General features: G+C 62.4%; 6 protein-coding genes across 7 annotated transcripts; 4 read left to right on the top strand and 2 right to left on the bottom strand.

Moving 5' to 3' along the window:
• Nucleotides 1-668: 668 nt before the first annotated feature.
• GRM2 (glutamate metabotropic receptor 2) lies at nt 669-7134 on the top strand (the record flags this gene model as incomplete). Its single annotated transcript, XM_082289027.1, has 5 exons — nt 669-1127; nt 2885-3722; nt 4421-5484; nt 6383-6557; nt 7061-7134. The coding sequence occupies 5 exons, from the start codon at nt 669-671 to the stop codon at nt 7132-7134; spliced, it is 2610 nt and encodes an 869-aa protein (XP_082145153.1).
• A 997-nt stretch (nt 7135-8131) lies between these two features.
• RRP9 (ribosomal RNA processing 9, U3 small nucleolar RNA binding protein) lies at nt 8132-11807 on the bottom strand. The gene is made up of 15 exons (XM_082288626.1): nt 11710-11807; nt 11500-11582; nt 11111-11232; nt 10957-11030; nt 10800-10841; nt 10485-10611; nt 10167-10291; nt 9847-9939; nt 9647-9747; nt 9403-9537; nt 9178-9240; nt 8955-9100; nt 8780-8859; nt 8564-8637; nt 8132-8472 (listed from the first exon to the last, which is right to left on the bottom strand). The coding sequence occupies exons 1-15, from the start codon at nt 11782-11784 to the stop codon at nt 8367-8369; spliced, it is 1446 nt and encodes a 481-aa protein (XP_082144752.1). The 5' UTR covers nt 11785-11807; the 3' UTR covers nt 8132-8366.
• A 1566-nt stretch (nt 11808-13373) lies between these two features.
• Nucleotides 13374-15982, top strand: NAA80 (N-alpha-acetyltransferase 80, NatH catalytic subunit). The gene is made up of 2 exons (XM_082288668.1): nt 13374-13403; nt 14903-15982. Exon 2 carries the CDS (start codon nt 14911-14913, stop codon nt 15628-15630), a length of 720 nt encoding a protein of 239 aa, XP_082144794.1. The 5' UTR covers nt 13374-13403; nt 14903-14910; the 3' UTR covers nt 15631-15982.
• A 612-nt stretch (nt 15983-16594) lies between these two features.
• HYAL3 (hyaluronidase 3) lies at nt 16595-18457 on the top strand (the record flags this gene model as incomplete). The annotated part of the gene is made up of 3 exons (XM_082288701.1): nt 16595-17755; nt 17863-17952; nt 18104-18457. Exons 1-3 carry the CDS (start codon nt 16859-16861, stop codon nt 18455-18457), a joined length of 1341 nt encoding a protein of 446 aa, XP_082144827.1. The 5' UTR covers nt 16595-16858.
• A 521-nt stretch (nt 18458-18978) lies between these two features.
• On the top strand, nt 18979-20834 carry LSMEM2 (leucine rich single-pass membrane protein 2; the record flags this gene model as incomplete). Its single annotated transcript, XM_082288563.1, has 4 exons — nt 18979-19000; nt 20178-20318; nt 20400-20609; nt 20698-20834. The coding sequence occupies 4 exons, from the start codon at nt 18979-18981 to the stop codon at nt 20832-20834; spliced, it is 510 nt and encodes a 169-aa protein (XP_082144689.1).
• A 223-nt stretch (nt 20835-21057) lies between these two features.
• Nucleotides 21058-24775, bottom strand: IFRD2 (interferon related developmental regulator 2; the record flags this gene model as incomplete). 2 transcript variants are annotated; one of them, XM_082289030.1, is made up of 12 exons in its annotated part: nt 21058-21871; nt 22013-22108; nt 22183-22311; nt 22449-22586; nt 22812-22917; nt 23031-23200; nt 23543-23593; nt 23826-23983; nt 24061-24185; nt 24317-24401; nt 24494-24610; nt 24748-24775. In XM_082289030.1, 12 exons carry the CDS (start codon nt 24773-24775, stop codon nt 21791-21793), a joined length of 1284 nt encoding a protein of 427 aa, XP_082145156.1. In that variant the 3' UTR covers nt 21058-21790. The 2 variants fall into 2 exon arrangements, with proteins under 2 accessions (XP_082145156.1, XP_082145157.1); XM_082289031.1 differs by lacking the exons at nt 24494-24610; nt 24748-24775 and having other exon boundaries at nt 23031-23215; nt 24317-24472.
• Nucleotides 24776-27870: the final 3095 nt, after the last annotated feature.

The following is a 27870-nucleotide window of genomic DNA, read 5'->3' as shown; positions in this document are numbered from 1 at the left end:
TGCTCTTGGCTGGAGGTTGGGATCTGTCAGCACCCCTGATGCTGCTGCATGGGTCAGGGGCTCGGCTTGGAGCCGGCCTTGGCTCTATCTGCCCAGCCCGGCCTCCCTATGCCAGGCGACATCCCTGGCTCTTTCCCCCTCCATGATATTTTAGGGCTGTCAAGCTGTCCGCCTGCAGGCTGTTCTGCCCGGGGCTGCCAGAGGGGCCAGCTCTGTGCCCGCCCCTATGCCAGTGCATCCCTGCAAATGCTGTGGGCAGTCTCTGTGCCCCTCCTTGTCCCCTGGGGTCTGTGTCACTTGTGTGTGTCCTGGGGGCTCTGGGTCACTGTGGGAGCTATTGCATCTGCTCACCTTGCCTTTCTGCAGGGGACTTCTTCCTAGGGGCACCCTGGGTGGGGGGCACAGACAGGCTCATGCCCTTGCTCTCCCGTGCAACACTGACTGCCCCTGTCCCTGACGTGCCTTGCATCCCGCAGCCCCAGCAGCTTTTCCCTTTGCTTTTCCAGGTGCCGAGGGCTCTGCCGGGGTGGCACGACCTCCCTCCCACCCACACCACGCCGTGCCACCCCCCACCACCCAATGCCTGGGGACTGCCTGCCCTCGCCTTGACGGGTGGCAGCGGGTGACACGGGGTGGTGTGGGTCCCCCGGCCAGCACCAGCACACCCCATGGCGGTCCCCTTGGCCGCCTGGCTGGGGCTGATGCACCTGGCCACCTGTCTGGCTGCTGGGCACGGCATGGCTGGCAAGAAGGAGATCAGCATGGATGGGGACCTGGTGATTGGGGGCCTCTTCCCTGTCCACGAGAAAGGAGTGGGGAGTGAAGACTGCGGCAAGATCAACGAGCACCGGGGCATCCAGCGCCTGGAGGCCATGCTCTTCGCCCTGGACGAGATCAACAAGGACGGGAGCATCCTGCCGGGGGTGAAGCTGGGTGCTCACATCCTCGACACCTGTTCCAAGGACACCTACGCCCTAGAGCAGTCCCTTGACTTCGTCCGTGCCTCCCTTACCAGGGTGGACGGTTCTGAGCACATCTGCCCTGATGGCTCCTACGCTGTCCATGATGATGTTCCCACTGCCATCACCGGCGTCATCGGAGGCTCCTACAGTGACGTTTCCATCCAGGTACCGCCCAGGCAAGAGGGGCTCGGGTGGGGCTGGGGGTTTGGCAGAAATGGGGGAAGGGGATAAAACCTTGGCAGCCGTGCAGTGATACCATTGCCAGCATGGCACAGGAAAGCTCACTCATCCCTCACGGTGATGCTTGGCCCCTTTCTCCAGTGGGGAGGGAATGCCAGGCAGGCACCTGAGTGAGCCATCTCTCTGTGATTGTAGGGGATGTGCCCAGGGTCCCCTTGGGGGCTGAGAGAGTCCCCCAACACTCCATAAGCCGTAGGAGCCAAGCCTCACTTGGGGACAGGTGTTGGTTCCTCTCCTGGGGTCAAGGCGGGAAGTGAAGCTCCTCAGCCCAGCTCATGTCTGGACTGTGACAGGTGGAGCAGAGCTGACCGGTGTGAGGGGGCACTGTCCCCCCTGCCCCCCCAAAACTGCAGTCCGTGAGGTGCTGCAAGGGACATGCACCTCTGAGGGGCTCAGCCACAGGGCTGCCTGGCTGGAGCAGGGTGGGCTCAGAGGACAAGTGTCCCTGTGTCCCCAGTGATCCCACAGGAACAGGCACCGCAAACTTCAGAACCTGGCTGTCACCCTGCGTGGGGTGCATCTCAGTCCCCAAAACTACAGCTCTGTGGACCCAGAGGCTGCTTCCAGCAGGGAGAAGAGCATCCCCTAGGATGCAGGCAGCCAGTAGGACCAGCTGAGTCTCGGGGGTGACCGGTGGGCCACATGCTTGCTGAAATTTAATAAGTCCCCAGCATGTGTCAGACTGCATTTCCTGGTCCCTGGAGCCCCTGCATCCCCCAGCCATGGGGTGGAAGAGGCAGGGACTGCGTGAAGGAGGCAGCATCCCAGCCCAGCCTGGGCACTTGTCCCTTCTCCTGCCGGGAACCAGGGTGTCCTTATGTCCCAACCCCGGGCGGGCAGGTGTCAGCAGGGGCAGAATGTGGGCAGGCTGGGGAGCACAAGGGTCACTGGGGGGACATGGCAGGCTGGCAGCTCCCATGAGTGGTGAGGACAGGCAGCAGTATCACTGTGCTCAGGGGCCTTCTTCTGCCATTAGGGGACTTTGTTGACAAGATCATTTGTCCATGTTAATTAAGCCACGTCTGCTGCCTGGGGAGCAGCGTGATGTGGGCAGGCTTGGCAGCCCTGCCAGCACACCCGAGGCCCCCTTGCTGCCCCCAGAGCCTGGGTTTTAACAGCCTCATTAGTGGGGCTTTTTTCCCCTTTGAAGCTAACGAGGGATTCTGCTGAGGGGCTGGAAGGTGCCAGTCCCTCTGGAGCTCCCGATGAGGGATGCGCAGGAACCGATCCCCTGACCCAGCTCTGCAGCATCCCCCAGCCTGGTGGGGTAACTGCCCCTGCTCCCAACCCCCAGAATCCTTTCCCCCTGTGCTGTGGGGCTGTCAGGCATCCTGACTTTCTTCTTGCCATCAAGCATCTCCCACAGGTCACCTATGGCAGACATTCTGCTTTTGTCCGCTCCCTGGCCCTGAAATTCAGAGGGAAGCACTTGAAATACTACCGAAAAAAAAAAAGATAAATGAGCATGTCTGAGGGCTGAGGCACTCTGTGAATGTGCCATCCACTCTTCTTCTCCAGTCCCTCCACAGATCAGGATGCTCCAGGTTGGGATGGGCTGCTCATCAGCCCAGTGGTTGTGCTTGGGAGCATCGTGCAACACTGGGTGTTGGGCGGGGGTCCCCCCATAGGAACGTCCCTTGCTGGCCACCTCTTCAGGCACTGACCTCTCCTCCTCCATGCAGGTGGCCAACCTGCTGCGGCTCTTCCAGATCCCACAGATCAGCTATGCCTCCACCAGTGCCAAGCTCAGTGACAAGTCCCGCTACGACTACTTCGCCCGCACTGTCCCGCCAGACTTCTACCAAGCCAAAGCCATGGCGGAGATCCTTCGCTTCTTCAACTGGACCTACGTCTCCACCGTGGCCTCGGAGGGCGACTACGGGGAGACGGGGATCGAGGCCTTTGAGCAAGAAGCCCGCATGCGCAACATCTGCATCGCCACCTCGGAGAAGGTGGGGCGCTCCATGAACAAGAAGACCTATGATGGAGTGGTTCGGGCTCTGCTGCAGAAGCCCAATGCCAGAGTGGTCGTGCTGTTCACCCGAAGTGAAGACGCCCGGGAGCTGCTGGCGGCTGCCCAGAGAGCCAATGTGTCCTTCATGTGGGTGGCCAGTGATGGGTGGGGAGCCCTGGAGAGCGTGGTGGCTGGGAGCGAAGCAGTGGCAGAGGGAGCCATCACCATCGAGCTGGCAGCCTACCCCATTAAGGAGTTTGCTTCCTACTTCCGTAACCTGCACCCCTACAATAACAGCCGAAATCCCTGGTTTCGGGAGTTTTGGGAGCAGAAGTTTAGGTGCAGCTTCCACACGCAGGACTGTAGCCGGTACTCCCTCAAGACAGGCAAGTTTGAGCCAGAGTCCAAGATCACGTTCGTGGTCAATGCAGTCTATGCCATGGCTCGCTCTCTTCACAACATGCACCGGACATTGTGCCCCAACTCCACCAAGCTCTGTGATGCCATGAAACCTGTCAATGGCAAGAGGTTTTACAAGGACTTTATACTCAATGTTAATTTTGATGGTGAGTCCAAAATGGAGATGGGTTTGGCTGACAAACTGGAAAGGGATGGGTGGAGGATAGGAAAGAAGGAGGCCCAAATTTGACCCAAGACCCTCCAATTCCTCCAGCCTGCCCATGCCCAGGGCTGTGGTTGTCCTGAGGTGCCAACAGCCCACCATCATCCTTGGGAGGCAATCCAGGCCTTCTGTACCTGGTGGAAAGGTGTGGAAAAGCTGGTCTCCAACTCCATCCTGCTACAGCTGGGTGGGACCAGTCCCACAAGGGACCCTTGAGAACATGGGTCCTTGCAAGCATCACGATTTACTCACATTTCAGGGATTAAACTGGAGGGACCCATGATCAGGTACCCATGTAGGTTGGGGTGAAGAAGAAGCATGTCATATGTCACTTGGGCTGAGGGTGTCTCAGCTACCAGGTGTCACTGAGAGCCGTGGAGGCTGCACAATCCCCCTCTGCCCCTGCAGAGCTAGGTGGGGCTGATGGGCTCTCAGGCAGGTGAGGATGGAGTTCTCCACCTTTGCTTTCCTGCTCCTAACATGTACATAGGCAGCAAGGATGGGAGTGAAGGCAGGAAACAGGTTGGACATCTACCTGTGGCCATGGTGGGATGTGACCCTTGGACGAGACCTGCCTCCAGGCCTGGAGTGAGTGTTCTCCTGCCCCGAGGCGGTGACCATCTGCCCTTCTCCTCCCTGCAGCTCCATTCAGGCCAGCGGACACTGAGAGCGTCGTTCGATTTGACCGCTACGGCGATGGGATCGGGCGCTACAACATCTTCAACTACCACTACGTGGACGGGCGGTATCGGTACCAGAAAGTGGGCTACTGGGCAGAGGGGCTCATCCTCGACACCAGCCTCATCCCCTGGGCTGAGACCTCCATTCCCGTGTCCCAGTGCAGCGACCCCTGCAAGAAGAACGAGATCAAGAGCATGCAGCCTGGGGACATTTGCTGCTGGATCTGCATCCCCTGCCAGCCCTACGAGTACCTGCTGGATGAGTTCACCTGCATGGACTGTGGTCTTGGTTACTGGCCCAACGAGACCCTGAATGGCTGCTATGAGCTGCCCCAAGAGTACATCCGCTGGAAAGATGTCTGGGCCATTGGTCCCGTCACCATCTCTTGCCTGGGTTTTATCTCCACTCTCTTCGTTATTGGAGTCTTCGTGAAGAACAATGACACTCCCATCGTGAAGGCCTCTGGACGAGAGCTGTGCTACATTCTCCTGACCGGGGTCCTCATGTGCTACAGCATGACCTTCATCTTCATCGCGAAGCCCTCCACCGGGGTGTGCACGCTCCGGCGCCTGGGGCTGGGCACGTCCTTCGCTGTCTGCTACTCGGCCCTCTTGACCAAGACGAATCGCATCGCCAGGATCTTCAGTGGAGTGAAGGAGGGGGTCCAGCGCCCCCGGTTCATAAGCCCAACGTCACAGGTGGTCATCTGCATGGCCCTCATCTCTTGTCAGCTGATCATTGTCATCATCTGGCTGCTGGTGGAGACCCCTGGCACAGGCAAAGAGACTGAGCCTGACAAGAGGTACATTGTCACCCTCAAGTGCAACAACCGTGACTCCAACATGCTCATTTCTCTCACCTACAATGTCCTCTTGATTGTCCTCTGCACGGTTTACGCCTTCAAGACACGGAAATGTCCTGAAAACTTCAACGAGGCCAAGTTCATTGGGTTCACCATGTACACAACCTGCATCATCTGGCTGGCCTTCCTGCCCATCTTCTACGTGACCTCCAGCGACTACCGTGTAAGAGCCTGAGCTGTGAGGGGGCTCTGACAGGGCTTGATCTAAATGGTCCTGGAGATTTGGGCCATGCAGGGTTCATGATTAGGAGATGCGTGGGCATGGGGAAGGGTCTTCATCCACACACCTGGTGATAGTCACCTCTGCACTGGGTAATTCAGGACCAAGTGAAGGGTCCTGAAGGGCTGTGGCTGATGTGGCAATGAGTCCTGGAGAGAGGAGCTGCCCCACTCCCTCCCTTGCTAGGGTGAGGATGGGAAATGGCCTTGAGAACTCCAGAGATCCCCCATAGCCAGACCATGGAGGAATGACAGCCATCCTTCAGCCTGCTGACATGAAAGCATGAGACAGCCCCTGCCTCATCCAGACACCACACCCCAGGGCAGGAATGCCAGCCTCAGGGCCAGCCTGGTTCCCGGGCTGCTGAGCAGTGCCAGGAACTGGGGAGCACAGGGTGCTCTGCAGCACCTGCAGCACCTCAAGCCCCCTGGCACAGACAACCAAACACATTCTTGATGGGTCTTGAGGAGCTGGTGGGGGCAGTCAGGGGCTTCCAGAGAGGACCTGCACCCCCAGAGGGAGTGGGCACCGGGATGGGGGAGTGCAGGCTCTGGCCCCGGGCAGTGCCACAAAGCAGCACACTGGCAGGGCTGGGGTTGCTGCTCAGGGTGCACCTGCTTTGCGGGGACAACTTGTCCCCATCAGGGCAGTGTCCATGCTCTGCCCATGGGTCTCTTGGAGGATGACCCTGACAGAGGGATGTGGTGTGGGGTGGGATGTCCCTGCAGGGTGCAGCCTGTGCCCAGTGGGGCTGGCCAGTGCCACAGTACAGGCTTCATCCTGCCCTGCTCGGGGCAGAGGGCTGATGGGTGGAGCACCTGATGCCCACCCCTGTCTCCAGGTCCAGACCACGACCATGTGCATCTCGGTGAGCCTCAGCGGCACCGTGGTCCTCGGCTGCCTCTTCACCCCCAAGCTGCACATCATACTCTTCCAGCCGCAGAAGAACGTGGCCAGTCACCGCGTGGGCACCGCTCGGTTCAGTGTGGCAGCAGCCAGCTCCAGCCAGTCCCATGGTGAGCATGCTGGGGCTGGAGATGGGCTGGGGGACAGCACCCCTTTCCTGGTGGGGGGTGTGTGTGGGCACACCTGGCATGGTTCCTGCAGAAGAGTGGGGTGTGGGGTACGGCACAGTGGGAAATGGGGGGTATGGAGGATGTGGTGTCCCCAGTCCTCTTCCCTGTCCCTCAGGCTCTTTGCTGTCCTCTGTCCGAACGCCTCATCTCCCAGGACAGCACAGCTGCCAGAGGGGCACTGCTCCTGGGGGCCTGTCATTGCTCTGAGGGGACAGGGCCACTCTCCACCTCAGCCCAGGGGATTCAGCTGCCCCCAGGTGCCTGTCACTACCCCAGGAACTCTCCACTTCAGCCCCAGGGAATATGGCCATCCTGGGCACCCATGGGGACACGGCCATCCTGGGCACTCTCCACCCCAGCTCTCTGAGCACTGCTGCCATGGGATGCTGGGGGGTGCTGCTGCCAGACCCCAACCCAGCCCTGACTGCTGCCTTCCTGTCCAGGCTCAGCCTCGCCGTACGTGCCCACGGTGTGCAATGGCCGCGAGGTGGTGGACTCCACGACGTCATCCTTGTGAAGGATGGGGGGCCAGGCTGTGGTGCTGCCACGTGGCACCCCCACCACTTCCCCAGGGAGAGCAGTGCCCGCAGCATGGCCCAATGAGGTGCCAGATGCAGCCGGGAGGCTCAGTCCCTGCTCCAGCACGAGCTACACATCCCACATGTCGGGTCATGGTACGTGTCACCCTTCCCTTGCACTGAGCCACGTTACATGTACCCTGTCCTCCACACCCTGCACTGAGCCATGGCACACGTCCCTCTGCATCACCTGCACTGAGCCATTGTGCACCCACACCCCCTGCACTGAGCCATGGTGAATGGCCCCCATCCCTCGCACTGAGCCATAGTGCACATCGCACGGACCTCGCACTGAGCTGCGGCACAAACACCCTCTCCTTGTCCCTTGCACTGAGCCCTGGTGCAGACCCACCACCACCTGCAGCCAGCCCCGGGGCACAACCCCTGCCTGTCACCCCCAGCCCCGGCGCACAACTCGACCCCCTCTCGCCGAGCCACGTTCCACCTCCTGCTTTTTGCTTGCGCCAATCCACGCTGCACCTCCCGCTCCCTCGCTGTGGTGCCACACATGGAGCTGCCCTCACCCCATCGCCCACACCACTTTCCCATCATCTCCTGTGCCAAGCCTTGGACCACGTCACCCTGTCCCTAGTGCTTTGCAGGTTCACGTTTCCCTCCTGTTTTCGGCCTCAGGAGAGCCACCGAGCGTGGCTGGGCTGGGCCCAAGCCCCCCATTGCTTCCCTCACTGTGTGTGGCGCTTCTCATCCCTTTGTGGGAGACAGGGCAGGAGCAGAGGTGGACAAATGCCCGCTGACCCCAGCCCCTGCAGAGCCTGGGGGGGCTGTTGGAGGCTCAGGGCAAGTAACAGGACCAAGGTATTTGAGCCCAACCAAGTTTTTAAGAGTAGACTTTTTCTGTGAACAAGAGTGTGATTTTTTTTTTTTTTTTTTTTTTTTTTTTTTTGTAATTTATGTAAATAAAGTGGTTTTGGTGTTTGGTTTTTTTTTACAAAATGGATTGTTCCAGAGCTCAGGTACAGGAAACCTGAGAGAAGGGGACAGACCCTCGCAGAGGGCAAAGCCACTTCAAGACACAGGGGCCAGCAGGATCAGGGGCCATGTGACAATCCCCACTCTCATCCTACCGACCGCAGGGTGGTGGCTGCACCAAGGATGTGGGGCACAGCTCCAGGGCACAATGACCTGCTCCAGTGGCTCCAGGGACAGGGGGCTAGGAGCTGCCAGGTGATTCAGGGCTAGAAGCTGTTGTGTTCTGCTTCAGGGGGATGATGCAGATGCTGTTTTTGGCTTCTTTGATTCTCCACCACCGCCCGAGCCTGTGGATGAGATGGGGGGGTCACCCTCCAACAAGACCCAGAAGAGGGGGAAGCTGCACCCCCAGGCAGCACCAGGGAGGGGGGACAGTACCGGTGCTCCTGCCCAATGCCAGCCACCAGGAAGTCACCAGCTGCTGAGAACTTGAGGCTGTTGACAAAACCCACCTGGAGGGGACAGGGCAGGGTGAAGGGACAGAGCAGGATGAGGAACTCCCACAGGCTTCTCCTGCTGCTCAAGAAGGGGAGCCCCTGCTGAGAGACCCTCCAGCCCAGCCCCAGAATTCCCAACCTGCCCATCCATCCATACCAAGGGGATGTCTAAGAGGTGCTCCAGCTTCCGAAATCCCTCACCACACTTCCAGAGCTTCAAGCTGCCGCTGTGGGACCCTGGAGCACAGAGAGGAGACTGTCACACAGCCCAGCCCAGGGATGGGAGCAGGACACACTTCCCCCACAAGCTGCCAGAAGTAGGTGCCACACACCTGTTGCCAGGAGGTCACTGTTGCGCAGGGCAGCCACTGCCGAGATCCAGTATGGCTGCTGCAGGCCCTGGGCATCCTGCTCCCCGTGCGCCTGCCGAGCCAGCGCCAGTGGCTTCTTCTTTGTCAGCCCCCATAGGGCTAAAGACCTGCGGAGAACGTGAGGGATGAGGGGGCTGAGGGGGCACCCTGCCTGCCCCAGGCACCACCCCGGCGCTGTGCTCACCCATCATCAGCACCAGACACCATGTGCTCCTCGTTGATGAGCTGGATACAGTCAATGGAGCCCCTGTGAAGGGAAGCAACTGCCAGAGTTACAAGTGTGCTTTGGGATCCTGCTTAGGGGACAAGGGCTCACAGGGGCATCAGCATCCCCAGGGTGCTCCTGCCACACACCGCTGCCCCAGCTGGACATGCCTGCCCACAGTCCCCTCTTGCACCCCAGACATACTGGTGCCCAGAAAACACAAGCTGTGATTCCTCAGGGATCTTCCAGAGCCGCACGGTGCCATCCCGTCCCCCCGCTGTCACACAGCACTCCCGGCTCAGGCTGTCCAGCCCTGTGATGACGTCCTGGTGTCCGAACCTGGAGAAGGAGATGACAAAGAGCTGTGGCAAGCATGACCCTCTGCCCCCTCACCTCCTCACGGCTGCTGGCGCACCCCTTGGGTGATTGGGATTCCCCCAGGTCTTACAGGGTCTCCACGTATGCGTTCTCTGCCACATCCCACACCTTGACGCAGCGGTCATGGGAAGCGCTGTACAGCTGGTGTGTGCCCTTTCGGAAGGACAGGCCCTGGGGACAGATGGACAGACACGGCACAGCAGTGAGGGATGCCAAGGAGGACACAGCTGCCTGGCCCCACAGGCATCGTGCCCAGTGCCCCCAACTCACTGAGACAGCGTCACGGTGCCCTGTGAAGATGTGCAGGCGCTTGCAGGTGGCTGCATCCCAGATCATGATCAGCTTGTTCCTGTCTCCCGTAGCCTGGCACACAGCAGGGGACGCCTGAGACCTGCACCTTGGAGACCCATAGCCCACCCCTGCCTCCACTCCCACTCCATGGGTTTTGGGTGTCCTAGGCACCCATTCTTGACCCAGCAAGGGGTAGGGGCTGCTTTAACCTGGTAAGGCACATCTGGGCATGAGACCCTACCCCCAGGACCCCCGGAGAACACTCCCCATGGCCACCTCCCCACCCCCTGTCCTCGTACCAGGTACTTGCCATCCGACGAAATGGCCATGCAAAGGACATGGGATGCATGCCCCATGTGCCGCTCCTCTGTGCCTTTCTTCCCCCCTGGCACCATGCACAGCTTCTTCCCACTGTCCACCTCCCCTGCAAGAAAAGCATTGCAGTCACCCTCTGGGAGCCTCCCACCACACCCAAAAGTGCCAATGAGCCTCCCACAGAGCCTGGAATTATGCACGATCCAAGAACAGCCAAGGGCCAAGCCACCTCAGTGGACACCTGAGTCCCTGCAGGGTTTGGGCTGGGGAACAGACAGTCAGAGCCCCAGGTAAACACTTGCATTTGATTAGAGAGCCGTCCTTGGAAGCAGAAAAAATGAATTTGTCATCAGGAGAGATGACCAGGCAGGTAACAGGCAGCTGGTGTCCCCGCAGCACACGGATCCTGGCTGGATCTGGAGGCCGTACCTGCACCAACAGCAGGATGTGAGCTGGGCTGCCCAGGACCCTTTCCCAGGCACAGGAGTACCCCAGCACAGCACCCTGACTCCTCCAGGGTGCCGGCAGCAGGAAGAAGGGCCGCGGGGTGCTGGCCATGCCTTAGCGTCCCCAAAGCCGGCACTTGCAGTCCAGCACCCCCAGCACTGGGCACTTACATCTTTGGCGACCAGGCGCTGCAGCCGGCCTTTCTGCTCCAACTGGGGAAGAAGCGCGAGGCTCAGCAGAGGTGGCCTCAGCCCCGGTCCCGCGGGAAGGGGACAGAGCCCGCTGCCGTCACCGGGACCGAGGGGCCGCACCCGCCCCCCCGCTCACCACGTCCTCCTTCAGCCGGTCGCCGATGAGATCCGCCGGCTCGAGTTCCTCTTCCTCCTCCGCCCGCTCCTCCTCTGCGGCGGGACAGTGCATCAGGGTCGGGCTCAGCGCCCGGGGCCGCCCCGCCGGGGCACCGGCGCCGGGCGGGACTCACCGAGCTGGCGGAGCTCCTCCAGGTACTGCTTGGCCAAGCGCAGCTTCTTCTCCTGCGGCGTCTCGTCCACCTCCTCCTCCGCCGCCGCTGCTTCTCGCCGCCGCCGCCGCCCCAACAACGGGCTGCAGGGACACGTGTGCGTGAGCATCGCTCCTTCCACACATCGGTACCGGCATCCCGCAGGTACCGGCACCCCCTCCGGTCAGACACCTCGCTCCGATACAGGCATCTCCCGGTATCGGCACCCCGCTCCGGTACAGGCATCTCCCGGTATCGGCACCCCGCTCCGATACAGGCATCTCCCGGTATCGGCACCCCGCTCCGGTACAGGCATCTCCCGGTATCTGTACCCCGCTACGGTACCGGCACTCCCCGAGCGCAGCCTTTACCTCTCTGTCTCAGAATCGCTAGACACTTCCTCGTCGGCGGGCCGACCGGCCGTCGCCCGCCGTCTCCCATCGGCGCCCGGTGCCTGCGGAACAAAATGAGGCGATAGACGGGACGAGACGGGACGGGCGCAGCGAAAGCGCCACGGCGGCGACCCCGCCAGGGTAGCCCTTCCTCGCCTCCCTCCGAACCCGGCCGGGCCCGGCTCTTACCGCCGACCGCGGACGCCGCCGTGCCGCCGCCCCGCGCGGGGCCTTGGCCCTCCGGCCGCCCGCCGCCGCCGCCATGCTGCCGCCGCACGTGCGCCCCCCCGCCGGCCTCCGGGCTCAGGCCACGCCCCCGACAGCGCCTATTGGCTGTTGGCGGCAGGATCCCGCCTCCTATTGGCCCTGCGGCACCGCCTCCCGGTTCCGGAAGCGCGCCCTGCCCCGCCTCCGCCCGGCGGCCGCGCTGTCACTCGTGTGACGTCACGCTTCCGCCCCGCCCCTCGGCCCGTAGCCCCAGCACCGGGTGTCGGTCGCTCCCCGCACCTCCGGTCCCGGTGCCCCGGGGCGAGCAGGGGCGTCCCTGCCTCAGGGACCGGCCACTCGTGCCGGGGACCCGCATGCCGGGACCGGTTGTCAGAGGGCAGGGCCCCCAGCGCTGCCTCCTCTGCCCTCCATGGCCCTTCGGGCCCAGTCCCACAGCGGGCAGCCCCCCGTGGTGACGGGGACAGTGGATGGGTCGCTGCTTCCGAAATTATGATCAACTCGTTCTGCTCCTCAGGAACCCTTAACCAGCCCCCACTGTCAGGCATGGCCTCTGGTCCCGTCCCATGTCCTTTGTGGAGTCCCAGGGACCTGTCCTTGACCATGCTGGGTCATGTCTCTGTCTGGGACAGGTGATGCTCTAAAGAGCTAAAATCTGCTTTTGTGCAGAATTATACGCAAACAATCTCTTTTCTCTTTGGCACAGCGGGAGTCAGGGAAGGACAATGGGAAAGCCCTGCACTGGTCTCCGTAAGGAAAAAGGCTTAGGGAGAGCCTGTCCCAGCCAGTGCAAGTGGATGTACCAGCTGGGGAGTGAAGCTGCCCCTAGGCTCAGCACCCCAGAGCATGACGAGAGGAGCCACCTTCTCTGGCTGGAAGCCTGTCAGGGCTACGAAGTTTTGGTCTTGGTGGCCCCAGGCTGCTGTGGAGCTGTCGCTCAGTCTCTGAGGCTGCAGGAACCCATGCCAGGGACAGTGTGGAAGGAGCTGGGTGAACAAGGAACCCACCTCCCCATCCATCTGGGCAGCAGGAACAGAAAGGCAGCTGTGGTCAGGGAGGGGAGCTCTGCCTAGGAACTGAGCAAGATAGAGCTCATGGGGACACATCTGAAGGGTCCAAACTGCACTGCCCAAAGGGCTGGCCAGGTTGGGAATCCCACCTTGGCCTCACCCGTGTCCTGGTCATGCAGGTGAAAGAGCAGCGGCAGCAGGCTGTCCGGCACCTCCTTCTTCATCACCTTCTTTGTGGTGCTCTCCGTCAAGGCATCACGACTTGAAAGAGACGGATGGAGAGCTCCCGCACAGTGTCCCACTGCTTGGAGAGGAGGGGAGGGCATGAAGGTGGGACATCCTCAAAACAGCCTTGGACAGCCCTGCTCCAGAAGGGAGCGGAGCTGCGGCAGTGCAGGTCTGCCCAGCAGGGCTTGGTGTCCCTGGGACTGGAGACCCTGCGGAGGGCTGGGCAGGCCAGGGTAGGGTGTGCCGCCGTCCTGCCACGGCCAAGGCTCGGTGAGTCCTTGTGGGAATTCGGGAGCAGCCCGGAGCGGGGCGGGCAGCTCCGGGGGCGCGGATGGTGCGTCCTCCGGCCGGCAGAGGGCGCGGCGCGGGGCGGGGCCGGGCGGGGCGGGGGAAGTGACGGCGGCGGCGGGGCCGGGAACGGTACGGGCGGGACCGCGCTGGGGCCGGGGAGTGCGAAGGGGAGAAGGGCAGGGAGAGGGGTCGGTGCTGGGATCAATGATGGGGTCAGTGATGGGATCGATGATGGGCCAGTGATGGGTCAATGCTGGGGTGAATGGTGGGTCAAAGATGGGTCAGTGATAGGGTCAATGATGGGTTGGTGAGGGGGCCATTGATGGGGTCAGTGATTGATCAGTGATGGGTCAGTGGTGGGGTCAGAGATGGGGTCAATGGCAGGTTAACAACAGGTCAGTAATGAGGTGAGTGTTGGGTCGGTGATGGTCAGTGGTGGGGTGGTGCACTGTGTTCGGGAGGTGCAGCCATGAGGTGGGAGCAGCAATCAGCTGGGTGATGCCCTTTCGGTTTCTGCACCGCGTGTGGGTGCTGTGTGGTTTGGAGCAATCGGTGTTCAGGCAGGGTGAGTGCTCAGTGTGGGGTTGCAGCGTGGGAAGTGGCGGGTGCCGTGTGGGGCCCTGGACAGACGTGTCATTCACACCGGGGAAGCAGAACCAGGCGCTGTGGTTGGTCATGAGCCTGGGCTGCTTCCTGCTGCACTGGCACCCAGGGCGAGGGAGCCGGCAGCAGCGGCAGGGTGAGTGTGAGCAGGGTGGGTGTGAGCAGGGTGAGTGTGAGCAGGATGGGTGTGAGCAGAGTGACTGAGCAGGGTGACTGAGCAGGGTGAGTGCGAGCAGGGTGAGCACAGGCAGGGTGAATGAAGGCAGGGTGAGTGCAGGCAGGGTGGGTGGCAGGCAGGTGCTGTTGGAGTCCTGGTATGGCTTTGCTGGGCAAATAGAAGGAAACCATCACCCACTCAGGAGTGCTGGTGGGGTCTGGCCTTTGAAGGGGACAGTGCAGGCTGGGCTGTGAGTCAGGAGTTTTGGAGCTAGGGGGATGACTTTGGGGGGCACCCTAGGGTGTGGGAGGACAGGCTCAGGCTCTCCCCAACCCCCAGAGGGGAAGTGTGGCAGTTTGCTCAATCGTAGTTAATAAACTGGCATGGTGGTTCCTCCTGCCTTCTGCCTGCGGCTTCTCCTTCGCAAGGGGAACTGCCAGGCTGAGAGAGGGGACCCCACAGCACGCTGTAGGATAGGGGTTTTCTGACCCCTCTGCTCCTCAGAACCCCGACACTGAGCACATGTGTGATGAGCTAGCTGGTCTGACAGGTGCCGAGGTGGCAGGAGCTAGTGGCCGGGGCTGTGAAGGAGACAAGGCCAGCACTGTGCCTCCTGCCACTCTGCTGGTTTGGCAGTGCCAGACCTTCCTGCAGATCTCATGGCATGAATTCCCGGAGCTGGCACCATGTGCCACTTCCCTGCCATGAATCTGTCATTTGACCTTGGACCCGCCGAACTTCCATGAACTCATCTGGCTATGCTACTGGGGAATGCGCCTGTGCTGGGGCCAGTGGCGGGCTGGGGGGAACACACGCATGGTCTGTGCCCTACTGCCTCTAAGCTGTGACCTGCTTGGTTTCCTGTCAGTGAGAAGAATGGGCTCCGTGTCGGAGGAGCTCAGCTTGGTTCCCTTGCACCAGAGGCCGGAGCTCCTGGAAGCGTGTGCCAAGCTGCTGGGCGAGGAGTGGGGGAAGAGCCGGGCGTCGCGGCTCCACACGCTCCAGCGCTCCTCGGACGCCTTTCCTGCCTGCCTGCTGCTGCTGCGGAGCCGGGGCCCCAGCGAGACCCCTGCTGCCCGGGAGGGGCCCTGCGAGCTTGTGGGCCATGCCCGACTCTCCCGCGTGGTCAGCCGTCCCCATGACCTTTTTGTGGAGAGCGTGGTGGTGGCCCGGGCGCTGCGGGGCCAGGGCTATGGGCGGCGGCTGATGGAGGCCACCGAGCAGTGGGCCCGGGCCCGGGGCTTTCGCTGCCTGCACCTCACCACCCATGACAAGCAGCATTTCTATGCCCACCTGGGTTTTGTCCTGGGTGAGCCGGTGCAGAGTGTGGCCTTTCTCAGCCCTGCTATATCCTCTGAGGTGCTGCGGCTCTTCTCTACCCCTTCTGGGGCTGCCACTGCTACCACCACCAGGCCACGGGTACCCGCTGCTCCTCCGCCTCCCCTCCCACCCCTCACTGTCCCTCCACCACCTCCCCCACCGACTGTGATCTGGGCGAGGGGTGTCCTGGCTGAGAGCAGCAAGCAGAGCCTCCTGGAAACCCCACACCGTGATGCCAAAGGGCTCCCCATCTTCTGGATGAAGAAGGACATCTGAGGGGCTGCGGCCCCACTGAGCCAGTGATTAAAAGCAGTGTGGGTGGGAGCTGCCCGCCGCAGCACTGCCTGACTGCCTGCCATTCTTCAGGGCTGGCACCAGCTCCCCAGCCTCCCTGGTTCACCCTCATCCCATTGCTGGGGATGGTGCTGGCAGGGAAGTGGTTCCCTTACTCTGCCCTACCTGGGCATGCTGCCTCTGCTCCCACCTTGCCCCCAGCTCGCCTGGCTGGGGCTCTGCAACCAACCAGCATAGTGGGGAGCCAGGCCCACCCCAGGCTGTGGGGTCGGCACTAGTCCCCAGGAGTGCTTCCCAGTCCCACCAGTGTCTCCTTCACTCGGGATGTGCTGTGGGGCAGCTGGGGCTGATGGGGTGTGGTGGTCTCCAGCATGGCCACAGCTGTCCTCACTGAGCAGCCTGGCGAAACTGAGGCACAGGCTGGCTGGGGGGGCACTGGGGGAGTAGGGCATGGTGGTGGGGCTGCAGGGTCGGGTCCCCTGCACTGCATGGCAAGGGGGGCCAAATCCCCCTAAGGCAGCTGGCATCAGTGAGGGCCAGAGGCATGGGAACGGGAAGGTCAGAGAGAGTGTCCGGCCTCGCAGCGAGGGATTAGCACTGCCCTTACTGCATCACGCGGCCCCTGGGTCCATTCCCTGCCTAATCCCCTCATTCTGGGCAGCTGGCCAGCACTGGGCTAGGGCACCAGACCCCTCTGGCCCTGCCTGGGCTGTGAGGGACAGAGCTGCCCCTTTGGTCCCACCATATCTCTTGGGGGACTCAGTCTTTTAATAGGTCACCCAGCCTGGCTAGGCACTGTGCTTAAACGGGGACCAGGGAGTCACGGTGCCCCCACTTCAGGCAGGACTGGGAGCCAGCTGGGAAACTCAGGCACCAGGGTCAGTGGCTTGCAGTGCCACTCCAGAGCTGTGTCATGGCTGTGGTGGTGCAAGGAGGAGCTCAGCACCAGAGAGCAGCAGGCAGAGGTAATGCTGGCAGTGCTGAAGCAGGAGGGGTCTGAAACCCCCAAGCGTAACCAAGTTCTGTCCAGTTTTGGGGTGGGCAGCACATCCCTGCAGGGCAGCCCAGCCCCTGTGGCCCATCCTAGCCCACCATGTGCTCAGGTGGCAGTGCCTGCATTGCTGGGGTGCCCAGTGCATCTCACAGCCTCACCCCCACAGCTCTCCTTTCCTCGCAGGGTGCCGGCCCCACAGGCAGCTGGTGAGGTGGGATGGTGCTGGTGCTGGCACTGTGGGCCTGCCTGGCACTGGGCACAGCCAGTGAGGAGAGCCCAGCACCCGAGCCCCTGGCAGGCGGCCAGCCCTTTGCCATGGTGTGGAACATCCCCTCTGGCCGCTGCCAGCACCGCTTTGGCGTGGGGCTGCCCCTCAGCGACTACGGCATCGTGGAGAACCAGGGTGGCCACTTTGCCGGCCAGAACATCACCATCTTCTACAAGAACAAGTTTGGGCTGTACCCCTACCTGTCGCAGCAGGGTGTCCCCCACAATGGGGGCATCCCCCAGCGTGTCCCTCTTGGTGCCCACCTCGACAGGGTGGCCGAGGACATCCACCTCCTCCTGCGACCTGATTTCCATGGCTTGGCCGTGGTGGACTGGGAGGAGTGGAGGCCCCTCTGGGCCCAAAACTGGGGGGCCAAAAAAATGTACCGGACAGCCTCGGAGCAGTGGGTGCGGCAGCAGCACGGCATCCTGCCGGCACGGCAGCAGCTCCGACTGGCCCAGTTGGAGTTCGAGCAGGCGGCACAGGCTCTAATGGAGGAGACACTTCTGGTGGGCCGAGCCCTGCGCCCGGGAGGGCTCTGGGGTTTCTACCGCTTTCCCGACTGCCTCAACAGCAACTGGGCCAAGGAGGCAAACTACACCGGGCAGTGCCAGCCGGCGGAGGTGCAGCGTAACAACCATCTGGGCTGGCTCTGGGCCGCCTCCTCCGCCCTCTACCCCAGCATTTACCTGCCGCCGGCGCTGCCACCTGCCCTGCGCCACCGCTACGTGCACCACCGGCTGCGCGAGGCCCTGCGCGTGGCCGCCTTTGGGGCTGACGGCCTGCTGCCTGTGGTCGCCTACTCCCGCCTCTCCTACCGCCGCTCGTCCCGGTTCCTGCACCTGGTAAGCACTGCGGGGCCGGAGCTGGCTGTGGGTGTGATGGAGGGTTCTGGTTGGCACAGGGACAGAGGCTGTGTCCCCCAGCCCGGTCACGTCTCTGTTCCCGGCAGGCTGACCTGGTGCACACCATCGGGGAGAGCGCGGCACTGGGAGCGGCTGGACTTGTGCTCTGGGGAGACATGTCCTACTCCCGCTCAGCTGTGAGTATGGCCCCCCGCTGCACTGGAGGCAGTGGGCAGCAGGAGGTGGCATGGGATGTTCGGGATGGCCACATCCCCTGTGCCCACCAGGGAGGGCTCGCCAGAGGGTCTCCAGTGCCAGGGTGGGTTCTCACTGGTGCTTCCTCCCCAGGAAAGCTGTGCCAGCCTGCGCCACTACCTCGTGTCCACCCTGGGTCCCTACGTGGCCAATGTGACGGCAGCAGCCCGGGAATGCAGCTATGGGCAGTGCCACGGACACGGGCGCTGCGTGCGCCAGCAGCCCCACGACCTGGGCAGCCTCCTGCACCTCGGCCCCGCTGCCGGCCTGCCGGCTGCTTTCCGCTGCCACTGCTACCGCGGCTGGGCAGGTGAAGGCTGTGCCCAGCGGGTCCGGCTCAGCCCTGCCACCTCCTGCCAGGTGCCCACCCATGCTCACGGCCTCTATGGGCACAAGGATCTTGCATCTTCTGACACCTGCCTGCCGCAGGGCACGTGGGGCTGGTGACCAAGGGCGGGGACCGCCACGGTCCCCTACATCAGCAGTGCTGCTGCTGGCACTTCCTATGGTCTGATTAACTTTATTAAATAAATTCTCCTGGCACGGCTGGCGTGCTCTTTGCGGGCAAAGCTGGGGGACTCTGTGGTGCCCCCAGGCTGGGCACAGTTGCCATTGTTGCAGAGAAGCAGCACAGACCCCAGTTTGGCTCTGGATGAGTCCAACAGTGCCTCAGTTTTCCTGCATGGGCTCTGTCCTGATCTCATCAGCTGACAGCCCCTTTATCCTGGGAAAGGGGGTATGGGGCATTGCCACAACCTGCTGTCCCTTTGCCACTGCCACTGTGCTGCCAGCAGCCCTGACCATGCCACCAGGCCCCCCTCCCCACAGCTATTTTTATCGCCCCCCAACTGTGTTTCTCACTGTCCTATTTTAAGCAGCGCAGTTGGCGCACCGGGAACCCAGTGCCCAGCTCCTGGGGGCCCTGCACCACCTCACTGCCCGCTCACACTGCCCGGGCACAGGGAGCCATGCCCAGGGAAGCTGCAGAAGGTACACTGGGGAGTGGGCCTGGGGCTGGTGGGGGCCCTGGCACCCCAGGGAACACCGGGCGGCATGAGACTGTGGGGCTGGGATGGAAGGAGTGGACAGATGGTGCCCTCTGCCATGGGGGCTGTGGGCAGAGATGCCTGCCCAGGGAAGAAGGGGGTCCTGGAGGGCTGCAGGTGTAGGGCAGCAGGGTTTGGGGAGGATGCAGGCAGCGTGCTGGCAGAGCCCCCTGCACCAACTGTACGCGACAAGCTGTGCCCCCCACCAGGGGGAAGTGGGTGCAGGGGTGATGTGCGTACCTATGGGGCAGCCCCCGGCCAAGGGTAGGGCCATGGGGAGGGTCTGAGGGGACCCTGGGTACCAGCTGAGGCCCCCATGCCCTGACGCCTGCCAGCCCCGTGGGTGACACACAGTCAGGACAGCAGCAGCACGGCGCCACGCTGCCCTGTGACACGCCACTGACCCTGGGAGGGATTGGGAGTGGGCACGGTGCCAGCCTGCCCTGCTCTGCCAAGGGCACAGTCCGTGGGCCCTGCCCACTGCTCAAAAATACACAAACACCTAGGAAATAATCTTTTCCCTCTACCCCAGTGCAGGCATGGTTGCTTCCCAAAACAGTGCTGGAGCAATGCCTACTTCCAAAAAGCCCCCTCAGTCCTGTGTGATGTGCCCACTAGGGCAATGGGCACCAGGCCCCCATGGCACAGCATTCACCCCACATCTCCATCTGTGCACCCCCAAGCAGCAGAGTACCTGCGGGGCGAGCCAGGCCACACCACACACTGGCACTGCCCTGCACCTGCCCACCAGCTTCCAGCTGGCCCTTGGAGGCCCAGCCGGTCCCACAGTGCCTGGGCTATCCTGGCTGGGGGGTGGCACATTCCTGCCCCCAAGCCAGGGCCAGATTCCAGTCCCACTAACAAGGCTCCGGGATCGTGGCCACCAGGCACCCGCTGACTGCTCCGATGACAGCGGTGGGGCCAGGGGGGCACAGCCAGTGCTTGCCCACTGTGGCTGCAGGGCTGTGCCAAGGGAACACCAGCCTTGGCTGCCCGCCCTGGTGCAGCACCGGGCTGCCAAGGCTGGATCCCCCTTGCAGGGCTCTGGTCCCACAGGGGTGCCCGCGGCAGGTAGGGCTGTGGGCAGGGCACGGGCTGACCCTTTGCCTCCGCTCCAGCAGACAGCATGGGAAGGGCCGAGGGTGCCATGCCGGCAGAGCCAGGGGACCCTGACAACAGCGAGTCCGGAGCCATCAGCCTGCGCCCCGTGGAGTCCATCAGCGACCTGCACTGGGCCTCGGGCGGCCACAAGGGCACAGAGGGTGAGAGCACTGCAGGGGGGCTGTGCTAGCCCCGGCTGTGCCCGTGGCCAGGCTCTGACCCCTTCTCTCCCCTGCCTGCAGGCAACGGCCCGGCTCCCTCCAGCGGCCTGCGCCGGCCCCCGCCTCGGCCCGTATCCCCCGTGCCCCCGCAGCTCCTGCCCACCCTGCGCCCCGTGCCCCCCGCCAGCCCCTGCCCCTGCCTCGGCCCTGGCCACCCCCTGCTGCTGGCCCTGCTGGCGCTCCTGGCACTGTCGAGCCTGGTCCTGGCCACACTGGCCATCTACCTGAGTGGTACGTGGCACTGGGCAGGATGGGAAGACGGGGAACTGTGGGGGGCCAGGCTGCCTACCTCCAGCATGTCCCCATCCTCTCCCCGCAGTCCTGCAGAGCCAGTCGGTGCGGGCGCTGGCCCAGTGGCTGGAGAGCCAGGAGGACGCCGTGCACCAGCTGCGGACAGCCAGCAGGCAGCTCTGGGCTCGCCTCAACGCCAGTGCCCAGCCTGGCGGGCACCGCTGAGCTGCCCCTGGCCCCACCACGGGCTCCGGGCCACCACGGGAAGGGGCACCGAAGGGCAGGAGGGGGGAGCAGGCAGCCTCACCCACTGAGACCTGGCAGCATTGCCCATCGGGGCACAGGGGCAATCCCGGCCCCTGTCCCAGACTATGAGAGAAAGAGAGTGGGCTGTAAGGACCTGCATCCGCCCCAGTGACAGCCCTTCCTCTTAACAAGGCAGAAGGCATACTTGAATTAGCCTTTTAATTACCTCTTACAATCAAAGTCTTAGAAAATCACCATGATAGATAACATTCCCAGGGTGGCAGGCACTGCCAACTGGCATGGCCCATGCCCACCTGGGCAGTGGCCCCCCTCCCATGATTCATTTCCCACAAGATTACTATTTCATATAAAGCATTTGGCTGGAAAAGGGCTGAGAGTGGGCAGCTGGCAGGGCTGGGCAGAGCTCGCCACTCCACACCGCTCTGCCACCATCGCTGGTGCCAGGCTGGCTGGGGAGGCAGGGGCTGTACCCAGCATGGCAGGGCAGGGAGAACACGCCTGCCACAAGCACAGACACCATGACCAGCTGCTCCGCAGCCCTGCACGGCTCTGCCCTCCCACCCAACCTTCAGGCTGTGCCAGGCCACCCTGGTGCCCCTGCAGGACTGGGGAGGGGGTACACAAGCCCTGCCTCTGAAAGGGGCTTCAGGAGCTTGGGTGAGACCCCCTCCCACTGTGCCACATGGATCCCCAGCCACAGAGCAGGCACATGGCAGCACCTCCCCCTGCTCTTCTTTCATCCTTCCTAATTTTTGGTTAAAAAAATAAAAGAGGGGGCAGCCCTCAGAGGGGCAGCTCCAGGAATTAAATACTCTGCTGTACATGAATAAAAGCCCGAGGGCTGGGGGCACCTGCCCCTCACAGTGCTGGGTCTGCAGTCCAGGTGGGCTGGGGGCTCTGCCCCCCTCTGCCCATCACAGCACATCCGCCCGCTTGTCGCGCACGCGGCTCCGGGCTTTCGTGCGGGCTTTGAAGGCAGCCGAGTTGTAGAGGTGCTAGAAGGACAGGGAAGGAGAGATAGGTTAGAGATGCCCCTCTGCCAACCCCCCCATTGCCCACCACACTCAGGCACTCAGCTGGAGCCCATGGTGGCAGAGGAGGGGACTGTGGGCACATATCTGGGAGGTGGCACCCACCTTCTCAAAGCGGGAGACCTTGCTGGCTTTCAGAGCAGCCGCATCCAGCACCAAGGGGGGCCCAAGGCCAAAGATCTCCCGTAGCAGCTCATTGTTCTGTGGGAGTAGGGGTTTGTCAACACCCACCAGCACCAGCTCAGCACTCCCTGGTGCATCTGCCCAGCCCCTACCTGGAGGTGGTGGCGGATGCCGGAGCCCAGCAACTCCTTAAAGGCTTGGTAGGTGCGCTGGCGGGCCCAGCTGTCCAGGTACATGCACTCCAGGCCAAATCGGATGGTCTCCTCCTGGTATTCCCCAGTCTGAGCAGAGAGAGGGACATCAGCAATAATCTGGGCACTAGACCTATGTGGCCCCTGGCTCTCCACAGAGAGGAATGGCCAGGCAGCTGGGAAGCAGCCACACAGTGGCAGGGCAGGGCGGCACCAGGCTCCAGGACCTCAATGAAACGCAGGATATCCCGGAAGATGGATCGCTGCTTCCGTCGGTCCGTCTTGGCTCGGTACTTGTTGCTCTCAGTAGCCAGGACCTTGAGTTGGGCACACAGGAACTCTGTATCTTGGTGGCACAAGTCCTCCTGCCAAAAAGCAGGGGATTTAGAGGGAAGTCCATGGCACTGCCCACTGCCATAGCCAGGACAGGGCTGGGGGATCACTGTGGCCAGCCCCTCTGCCTGGGTGCCTGCTGGTGACACCAGTCAATGCCAGCTCAGCCAGGGCATGGGCAGGGTGTCAAGCAGCTCCCTCCCTGCTGCCTGGTTACTGCTCACCCACTGCTCCAGTGCCACAGCACCCCCCCTTACCTCCAGGTCCTGGGCCAGCTCGAAGAGCAGCGCAATGGTTTCCCCGGCCAGGATGCGCAGGGCAACGCTGCTGCTGGTCAGCAGTGGGGGCAGCTGCAGCCAGCGACTGGGACAGGCAGGCACGAGGGCAGTCAGGGAGGCCAAGCACTGCCCCAGGGGCTCCCTGCTCCACAGCTGGCTGCCCCACACCAGCCTCCACTCACCCCACACCCCACTCACTTGTCCAAAATGCTCCTGAGGTGGGAGGGGGGGCAGATGGTGAGGAGCAGGGACCATGACTGGAGTGCGCTGCAGTGCAGAGGCCCATGCTGAGCAGGTGCTGAGCCCCCTTCACCTGTGCTGGGGGGGCTAAAGATGCCCTCCAAGCAGGACAGGCATGAAACCAGGTCCTGGAGGCGAGAAACCTGCCAGTCAGACCACAGCTGCCATAAAGATGCCATGGTGAGCTGTGCACTGGGGACCAAAGGCAACCCACCATGCCAAGGGGTGCCAGGAGTCCCTTGGGGCAGGAGAGGCTACTCCACCCACAACACCCCATCTCTGCAACGCAGGCCTCCTCCCAGCTCAGCTCCACACCGCCCAGGGAAGGGGCCTGGGCTGTCACTGATGTCCCTGTACCCCTACCCCAGCTCAGCTCCAGGCTGCCCTGGCACTGTGGGCTGAGGGCAGGTGGCACAGCAACCCCTGGGTGCCCTCCTGTAGGGGTACGGATGACACCCAGGCGCAGTTACCTCAAGGTCAGCAGCAGCAATATAGCAGCACATGCCCAGGGCTGTGGCACACTGGCAAGAGAAGTGAGGGAAACGCAGTCAGATCAGGCCCCGGTGGATCATGCTGGGTCTGATCCAGCACCCAGCCAAGGGACAGCCGGGTTGGGGTGTCCCTGCTTTGTGCCACCACACTCCATAGCACCCAATCCTGTTGCCCTTCTGGGACTGCGGGGGCCCCCAAAGGTATTGCCTGGGTTCTCCCCACCCCGGAGATGTCCCCAGGAGGAAAGGGGCCAGGCCTTACGCTCTGCCGGGCGCTGGGGCTGGCTGTGCTGTCTGTCAGGACGCTGATGAGCAGGGGCTTCAGGCTACGGAACACCTCTTCTCCCTCCGGGCCAGAGCCCATCTGGAGGCACAGGAGGGTGAGGACGGTGCCCGCCAGCGCCTGCTCCTCGCCTTTACCTGTGGGCAGCACGAGAGACCTCCCTCAGACACGGGTCACCGGCCCCGCCGCCGCCGCCGCCCGCCCGTACCCTGACCTTTCTTGAGACACTTCTCCAGGGAGTCGGTGAGCGTGAGGCGGCGCTCCAGCAGGAACTCGGACAGGGTTTTGGAGGACAGGGCCAGGCGCAGGCTCTGCAGTGCCGCCTGCCGCGCCTTGGCGCTACGGGAGACCGCGGGACGTCACGGGTTGGGGTGTCCCGGGACGGGGCACGTCCCTGCCCCTGGCTGGCAGTGCTGGCAGGGGCGGGCAGCGTGCCAGGAGCACCCACGGCGGTGACAGCCGCTCCTCACCTCTTGTCCAGGAGGTTGTCCATGTGCTCTTTCAGCCTGTCCTCTACCTCCTCCTCCTGGCCTTGCTCACTCGCCGCCTCGCTCCCTGCGCGGGCGGCACCACGTGAAGCCGGGGAGCCCGCGTGTGGGGGTCACCGCGACCCACCTGGGGGTCACCATGGGGTCCGCGTGGCTCACCTGGTCCCTCGTCGGCGGGGCTGACGCTCTCACTGGCACTGCTGCAGTGGCTCAGCACCTCGCTGCCGGCCTCCTCCTCGCTACCGGGCGAGCTCGCCCGGGCGCTGCCGGTGCCGCCTGCGGGGGTGCGGAGCAAACCCGTGTGAGCCCGGCGCTGTCACCTCGGCGCTGTCACCCCGCCCATGTCACACGCGGCCCCGGTGTGTCGTCCCCCCCCCCGGTCCCCTCACGCGGGTCCCCCCCCTTCCACTCACGGCGCGCGGCGCGGCGGGAGCGCGGCATGGCCGGCACGCGCGGACCCCGCGCCCCGCCCCCGCCGGGAGGGCCCGGCCCCCGCCCCGCCCCCGCCGCGCGGCCCCCTGGGAGCGCCCCCCGCCATCCGCGCGTGCGCCTCCGGACGCGCGCGAGCCCTGTGTCCGTGTCCGTGTCCGTGTCCGTGCCCGTGTCCGTGCCCGTGTCCGTGTCCGTGTCCGTGCCCGTGCCCGTGCCCGTGCCCGTGTCCGTGTCCGTGCCCGTGTCCGTGTCCGTGTCCGTGTCCGTGTCCGTGCCCGTGCCCGTGCCCTGACCCTCTCTCTGACCCTCTCTCTGACCCTCTCTCTGTCCAGGCGCTGTCTTCATCCCTGGTCCCTCAGTATCCCTGCCCCTCTCCCTGTCCTCACGCTATCTTCATGCCTGGTTCCTGATGGTAAAGATGTGTACTGGTACCTTTACAAACAATTCGATGGGTGTGGGTCTTTAGGAGAAATGGGTGTTAATGTCTTTGAAATGGGTCTTAGTGTTTCTACCAACCTCAAGCCACACAGGTTTGGTACAGAACCCAGACAGTCTGGACTCCTGAACTTTGGGGTAGTAGACAAGTGGGTCCGCACAAAGTCTAATGCAGAACTCAGGCTAAACTTCGGAACTTCAGGGGAAAATGACAGGTTCAAGAGCGGAACGTGCGGTAGGCGGTTCGAGAAGGCTGTACCTTCCTAGGGCCTCAGCCAATGGGGAAAGGAAGACGGCAACATGCAGGCGGGAGTTTAGGATAAAAGGAGTCTGCGTCGTCTGAAACCCCGAGAGAGAAACCCGGTAGGGGTATAGCCCAGTGGACTGTCTCCGTCTATTTGAATAAAGTTGCAGGGCTCCTCTGTCTCCTTTATGGACACTGGCTTTTCCTAACGTGGTTTTCTGCACATCCCTGCCCCTCTCCCTATCCTGGCTCTGTCTTCACCCCTGGCTCCTTACTATCCCTGCCCGTATCCCTTCTTCAGTCCCTGCCTCTGCCTGCATCTCATTAGGAAAATCTCCTTCCTTAAGTAATGTACCAATTACTCTTCCTAGTATGGTATGACCTTTATTAAGATCTATACAACCCCTGTTACATTGTATACTGCATAGCTATGGCTGGGTTGGCAGGAAGAGAAGGAGAAGAGAAGGAGAAGAGAAGGAGAAGAGAAGGAGAAGAGAAGGAGAAGAGAAGGAGAAGAGAAGGAGAAGAGAAGGAGAAGAGAAGGAGAAGAGAAGGAGAAGAGAAGGAGAAGAGAAGGGAAGAGAAGAGAAAAGAGAAGAGAAGAGAAGAGAAGAGAAGAGAAGAGAAGAGAAGAGAAGAGAAGAGAAGAGAAGAGAAGAGAAGAGAAGAGAAGAGAAGAGAAGAGAAGAGAAGAGAAGAAGAGACCTCCCTGAGACCCTCCCATCATCTGGCCTCACAGGAAAGAGGGATGCCAAAGCCATAGAATTGCAGTGGCTTTGCGAAGCCATGGGGACAGTAGGGAATTGGTGGAGCCCTGCTGTACCCCAGCACTTGAAGGGGGCGAGAGCCACATGTGAACCACATTTGGGGTGCTTCAATTTGGCTGGGACAACCCCTGGGTGTGAATAAAGGATATCTACTGTCATGCTCATCTTGGTGTCCTGGTATTACTCCTCAGGCTGCATGGGCCAGGTGTGAAATGCCCATGACACCTGTCCCTGCCCACAGCTCTGCCCCTGCCTGTAACCCTGTCCCCATTGCTAGTCCTCTCCCTGCCTCTCTCCCTAATATCCCTGCCTGTATTCCTGCCTTGTTGTCACCCAACACTAAGGGGACACCTATCCCCGCTCCTGCCCGTATCCCTGACCTGGCCATTTGCTGCTGCCGCCACTATCTCTACTTTTGTCCTTGTCCCTGCTCCTGATTATATCCCTGTCCCTGCCCATCTCTCCTCTGCCCTATCTGTACCCCTATCATTGTGCCTGACCCCAGCTGGACCCTATCTCCATCTTACTCATATCCCTGCCCCTGCTGCTGACCTTTCCCTGCCCCATCCTTGTCCTTGTCCCTGTCCCTGCCCCTCCCTTCCTCCCTCCTCATCCCAGCCTCTGCCTGTCTCCTGCCCATGCGCTGACTCCCTGCCCCTTTTTGCTCCTGCCCCTATTCCCTATCTTGTTCCTCTTCCCATTCTTGCCAGTCCCTGCTCCCAGGAGCACACTCCCCCTCTGCCTACAGCCCCTGCCCATCCTCCTGGCAGTGCCTGACCCTGCCCCGAGTTCACGGGTGTGAGTTTCTGTTATTTGGCTCTTCCCAGTTTATTTGGGCCAGAAGGGCAGTCGCGGGTTCCTTTCCACTTTCGTTTCCAGCTTGGCAGTCAGAAACCGAAATTGCGTCAGGAAGAGAAACTGAAACTCCCAGTTTAAGGTAGCACGGGCAGCATCATCCTACCCGTACTACTTGCTGCTTCCTGCGCCATGGATCAAGGGGCACCGGGGACTCTGCTGATCCTGGCACCGGCTGCATCCCACTGCAAGGGAGGGCATCAGCCTCCCTGGTGATGCTGGCATCAGCCGTGTCCCACTGATGGGGTTGACACCAGGACCCCCGGTGACACTGGCTATGTCTGCATCTCATTGCCTACAGTAATGCCAGGGCATTTGCTGACACTGGTGACAGCCCCATTCTATTGCCCGTGGTGACACGAGGGTAGCTGGTGGCACTGGCCACATCCCATTGCCCCTGCTGACCCCATGCCACAGCATGAGCCATGTCCCAGCACTGGCTGTGCCCCAGCCCGGACACTTGAGCCGCCAGCATGGAACTGGTGCCGGATCCCTGCGGTGGGGCTCTGCCTTTGTCCAGCAGGGCACCCAGGGGAGACCCTGTGTCACCGCAGGCACCTGGGCTATGAGGTCTTCAGCACCCCAGAGCCAGCCTGCAGGCAGCTGTCTCCCTGCCACCACCACCCGAGCTAGGTGCCAGGGTGCCGCGCAGCCACTCCTGTCCCCTTCCCAGCCCCCGCAGTGGTGGCACTGGAGACACCCGAGGGGTCCGCGGGAACGACTCGGGGCCACCTTAAGTTTCCAGCGGTGACGCACAGGGGCGGTGGCCCGGGAAGGTTTAAATGCTGCTGCAGAGAGCAGCA

The sequence above is a fragment of the Coloeus monedula genome, assembly GCF_965178545.1.
Source record: "Coloeus monedula genome assembly, chromosome: 11".
In the NCBI taxonomy this organism is placed as follows: Eukaryota; Metazoa; Chordata; class Aves; order Passeriformes; family Corvidae; genus Coloeus; species Coloeus monedula.
The sequence above is the reverse complement of the archived record's forward strand: the minus strand, read 5'-3'. Positions and strand labels throughout refer to the sequence as shown.

Excerpts from the sequence above, each read along its gene's own strand:
- RRP9 (XM_082288626.1), bottom strand. The coding sequence starts at position 11,784 with ATGGCGGCGGCGGCGGGCGGCCGGAGGGCCAAGGCCCCGCGCGGGGCG. Across the intron at positions 10,612-10,799 it reads AGCGCCTGGTCGCCAAAGAT|GTACGGCCTCCAGATCCAGC; the intron begins GTAAGTGCCCAG and ends CTGTTGGTGCAG. Across the intron at positions 9,940-10,166 it reads CGTCGGATGGCAAGTACCTG|GCTACGGGAGACAGGAACAA; the intron begins GTACGAGGACAG and ends GCTGTGTGCCAG.
- NAA80 (XM_082288668.1), top strand. The coding sequence starts at position 14,911 with ATGGGCTCCGTGTCGGAGGAGCTCAGCTTGGTTCCCTTGCACCAGAGG.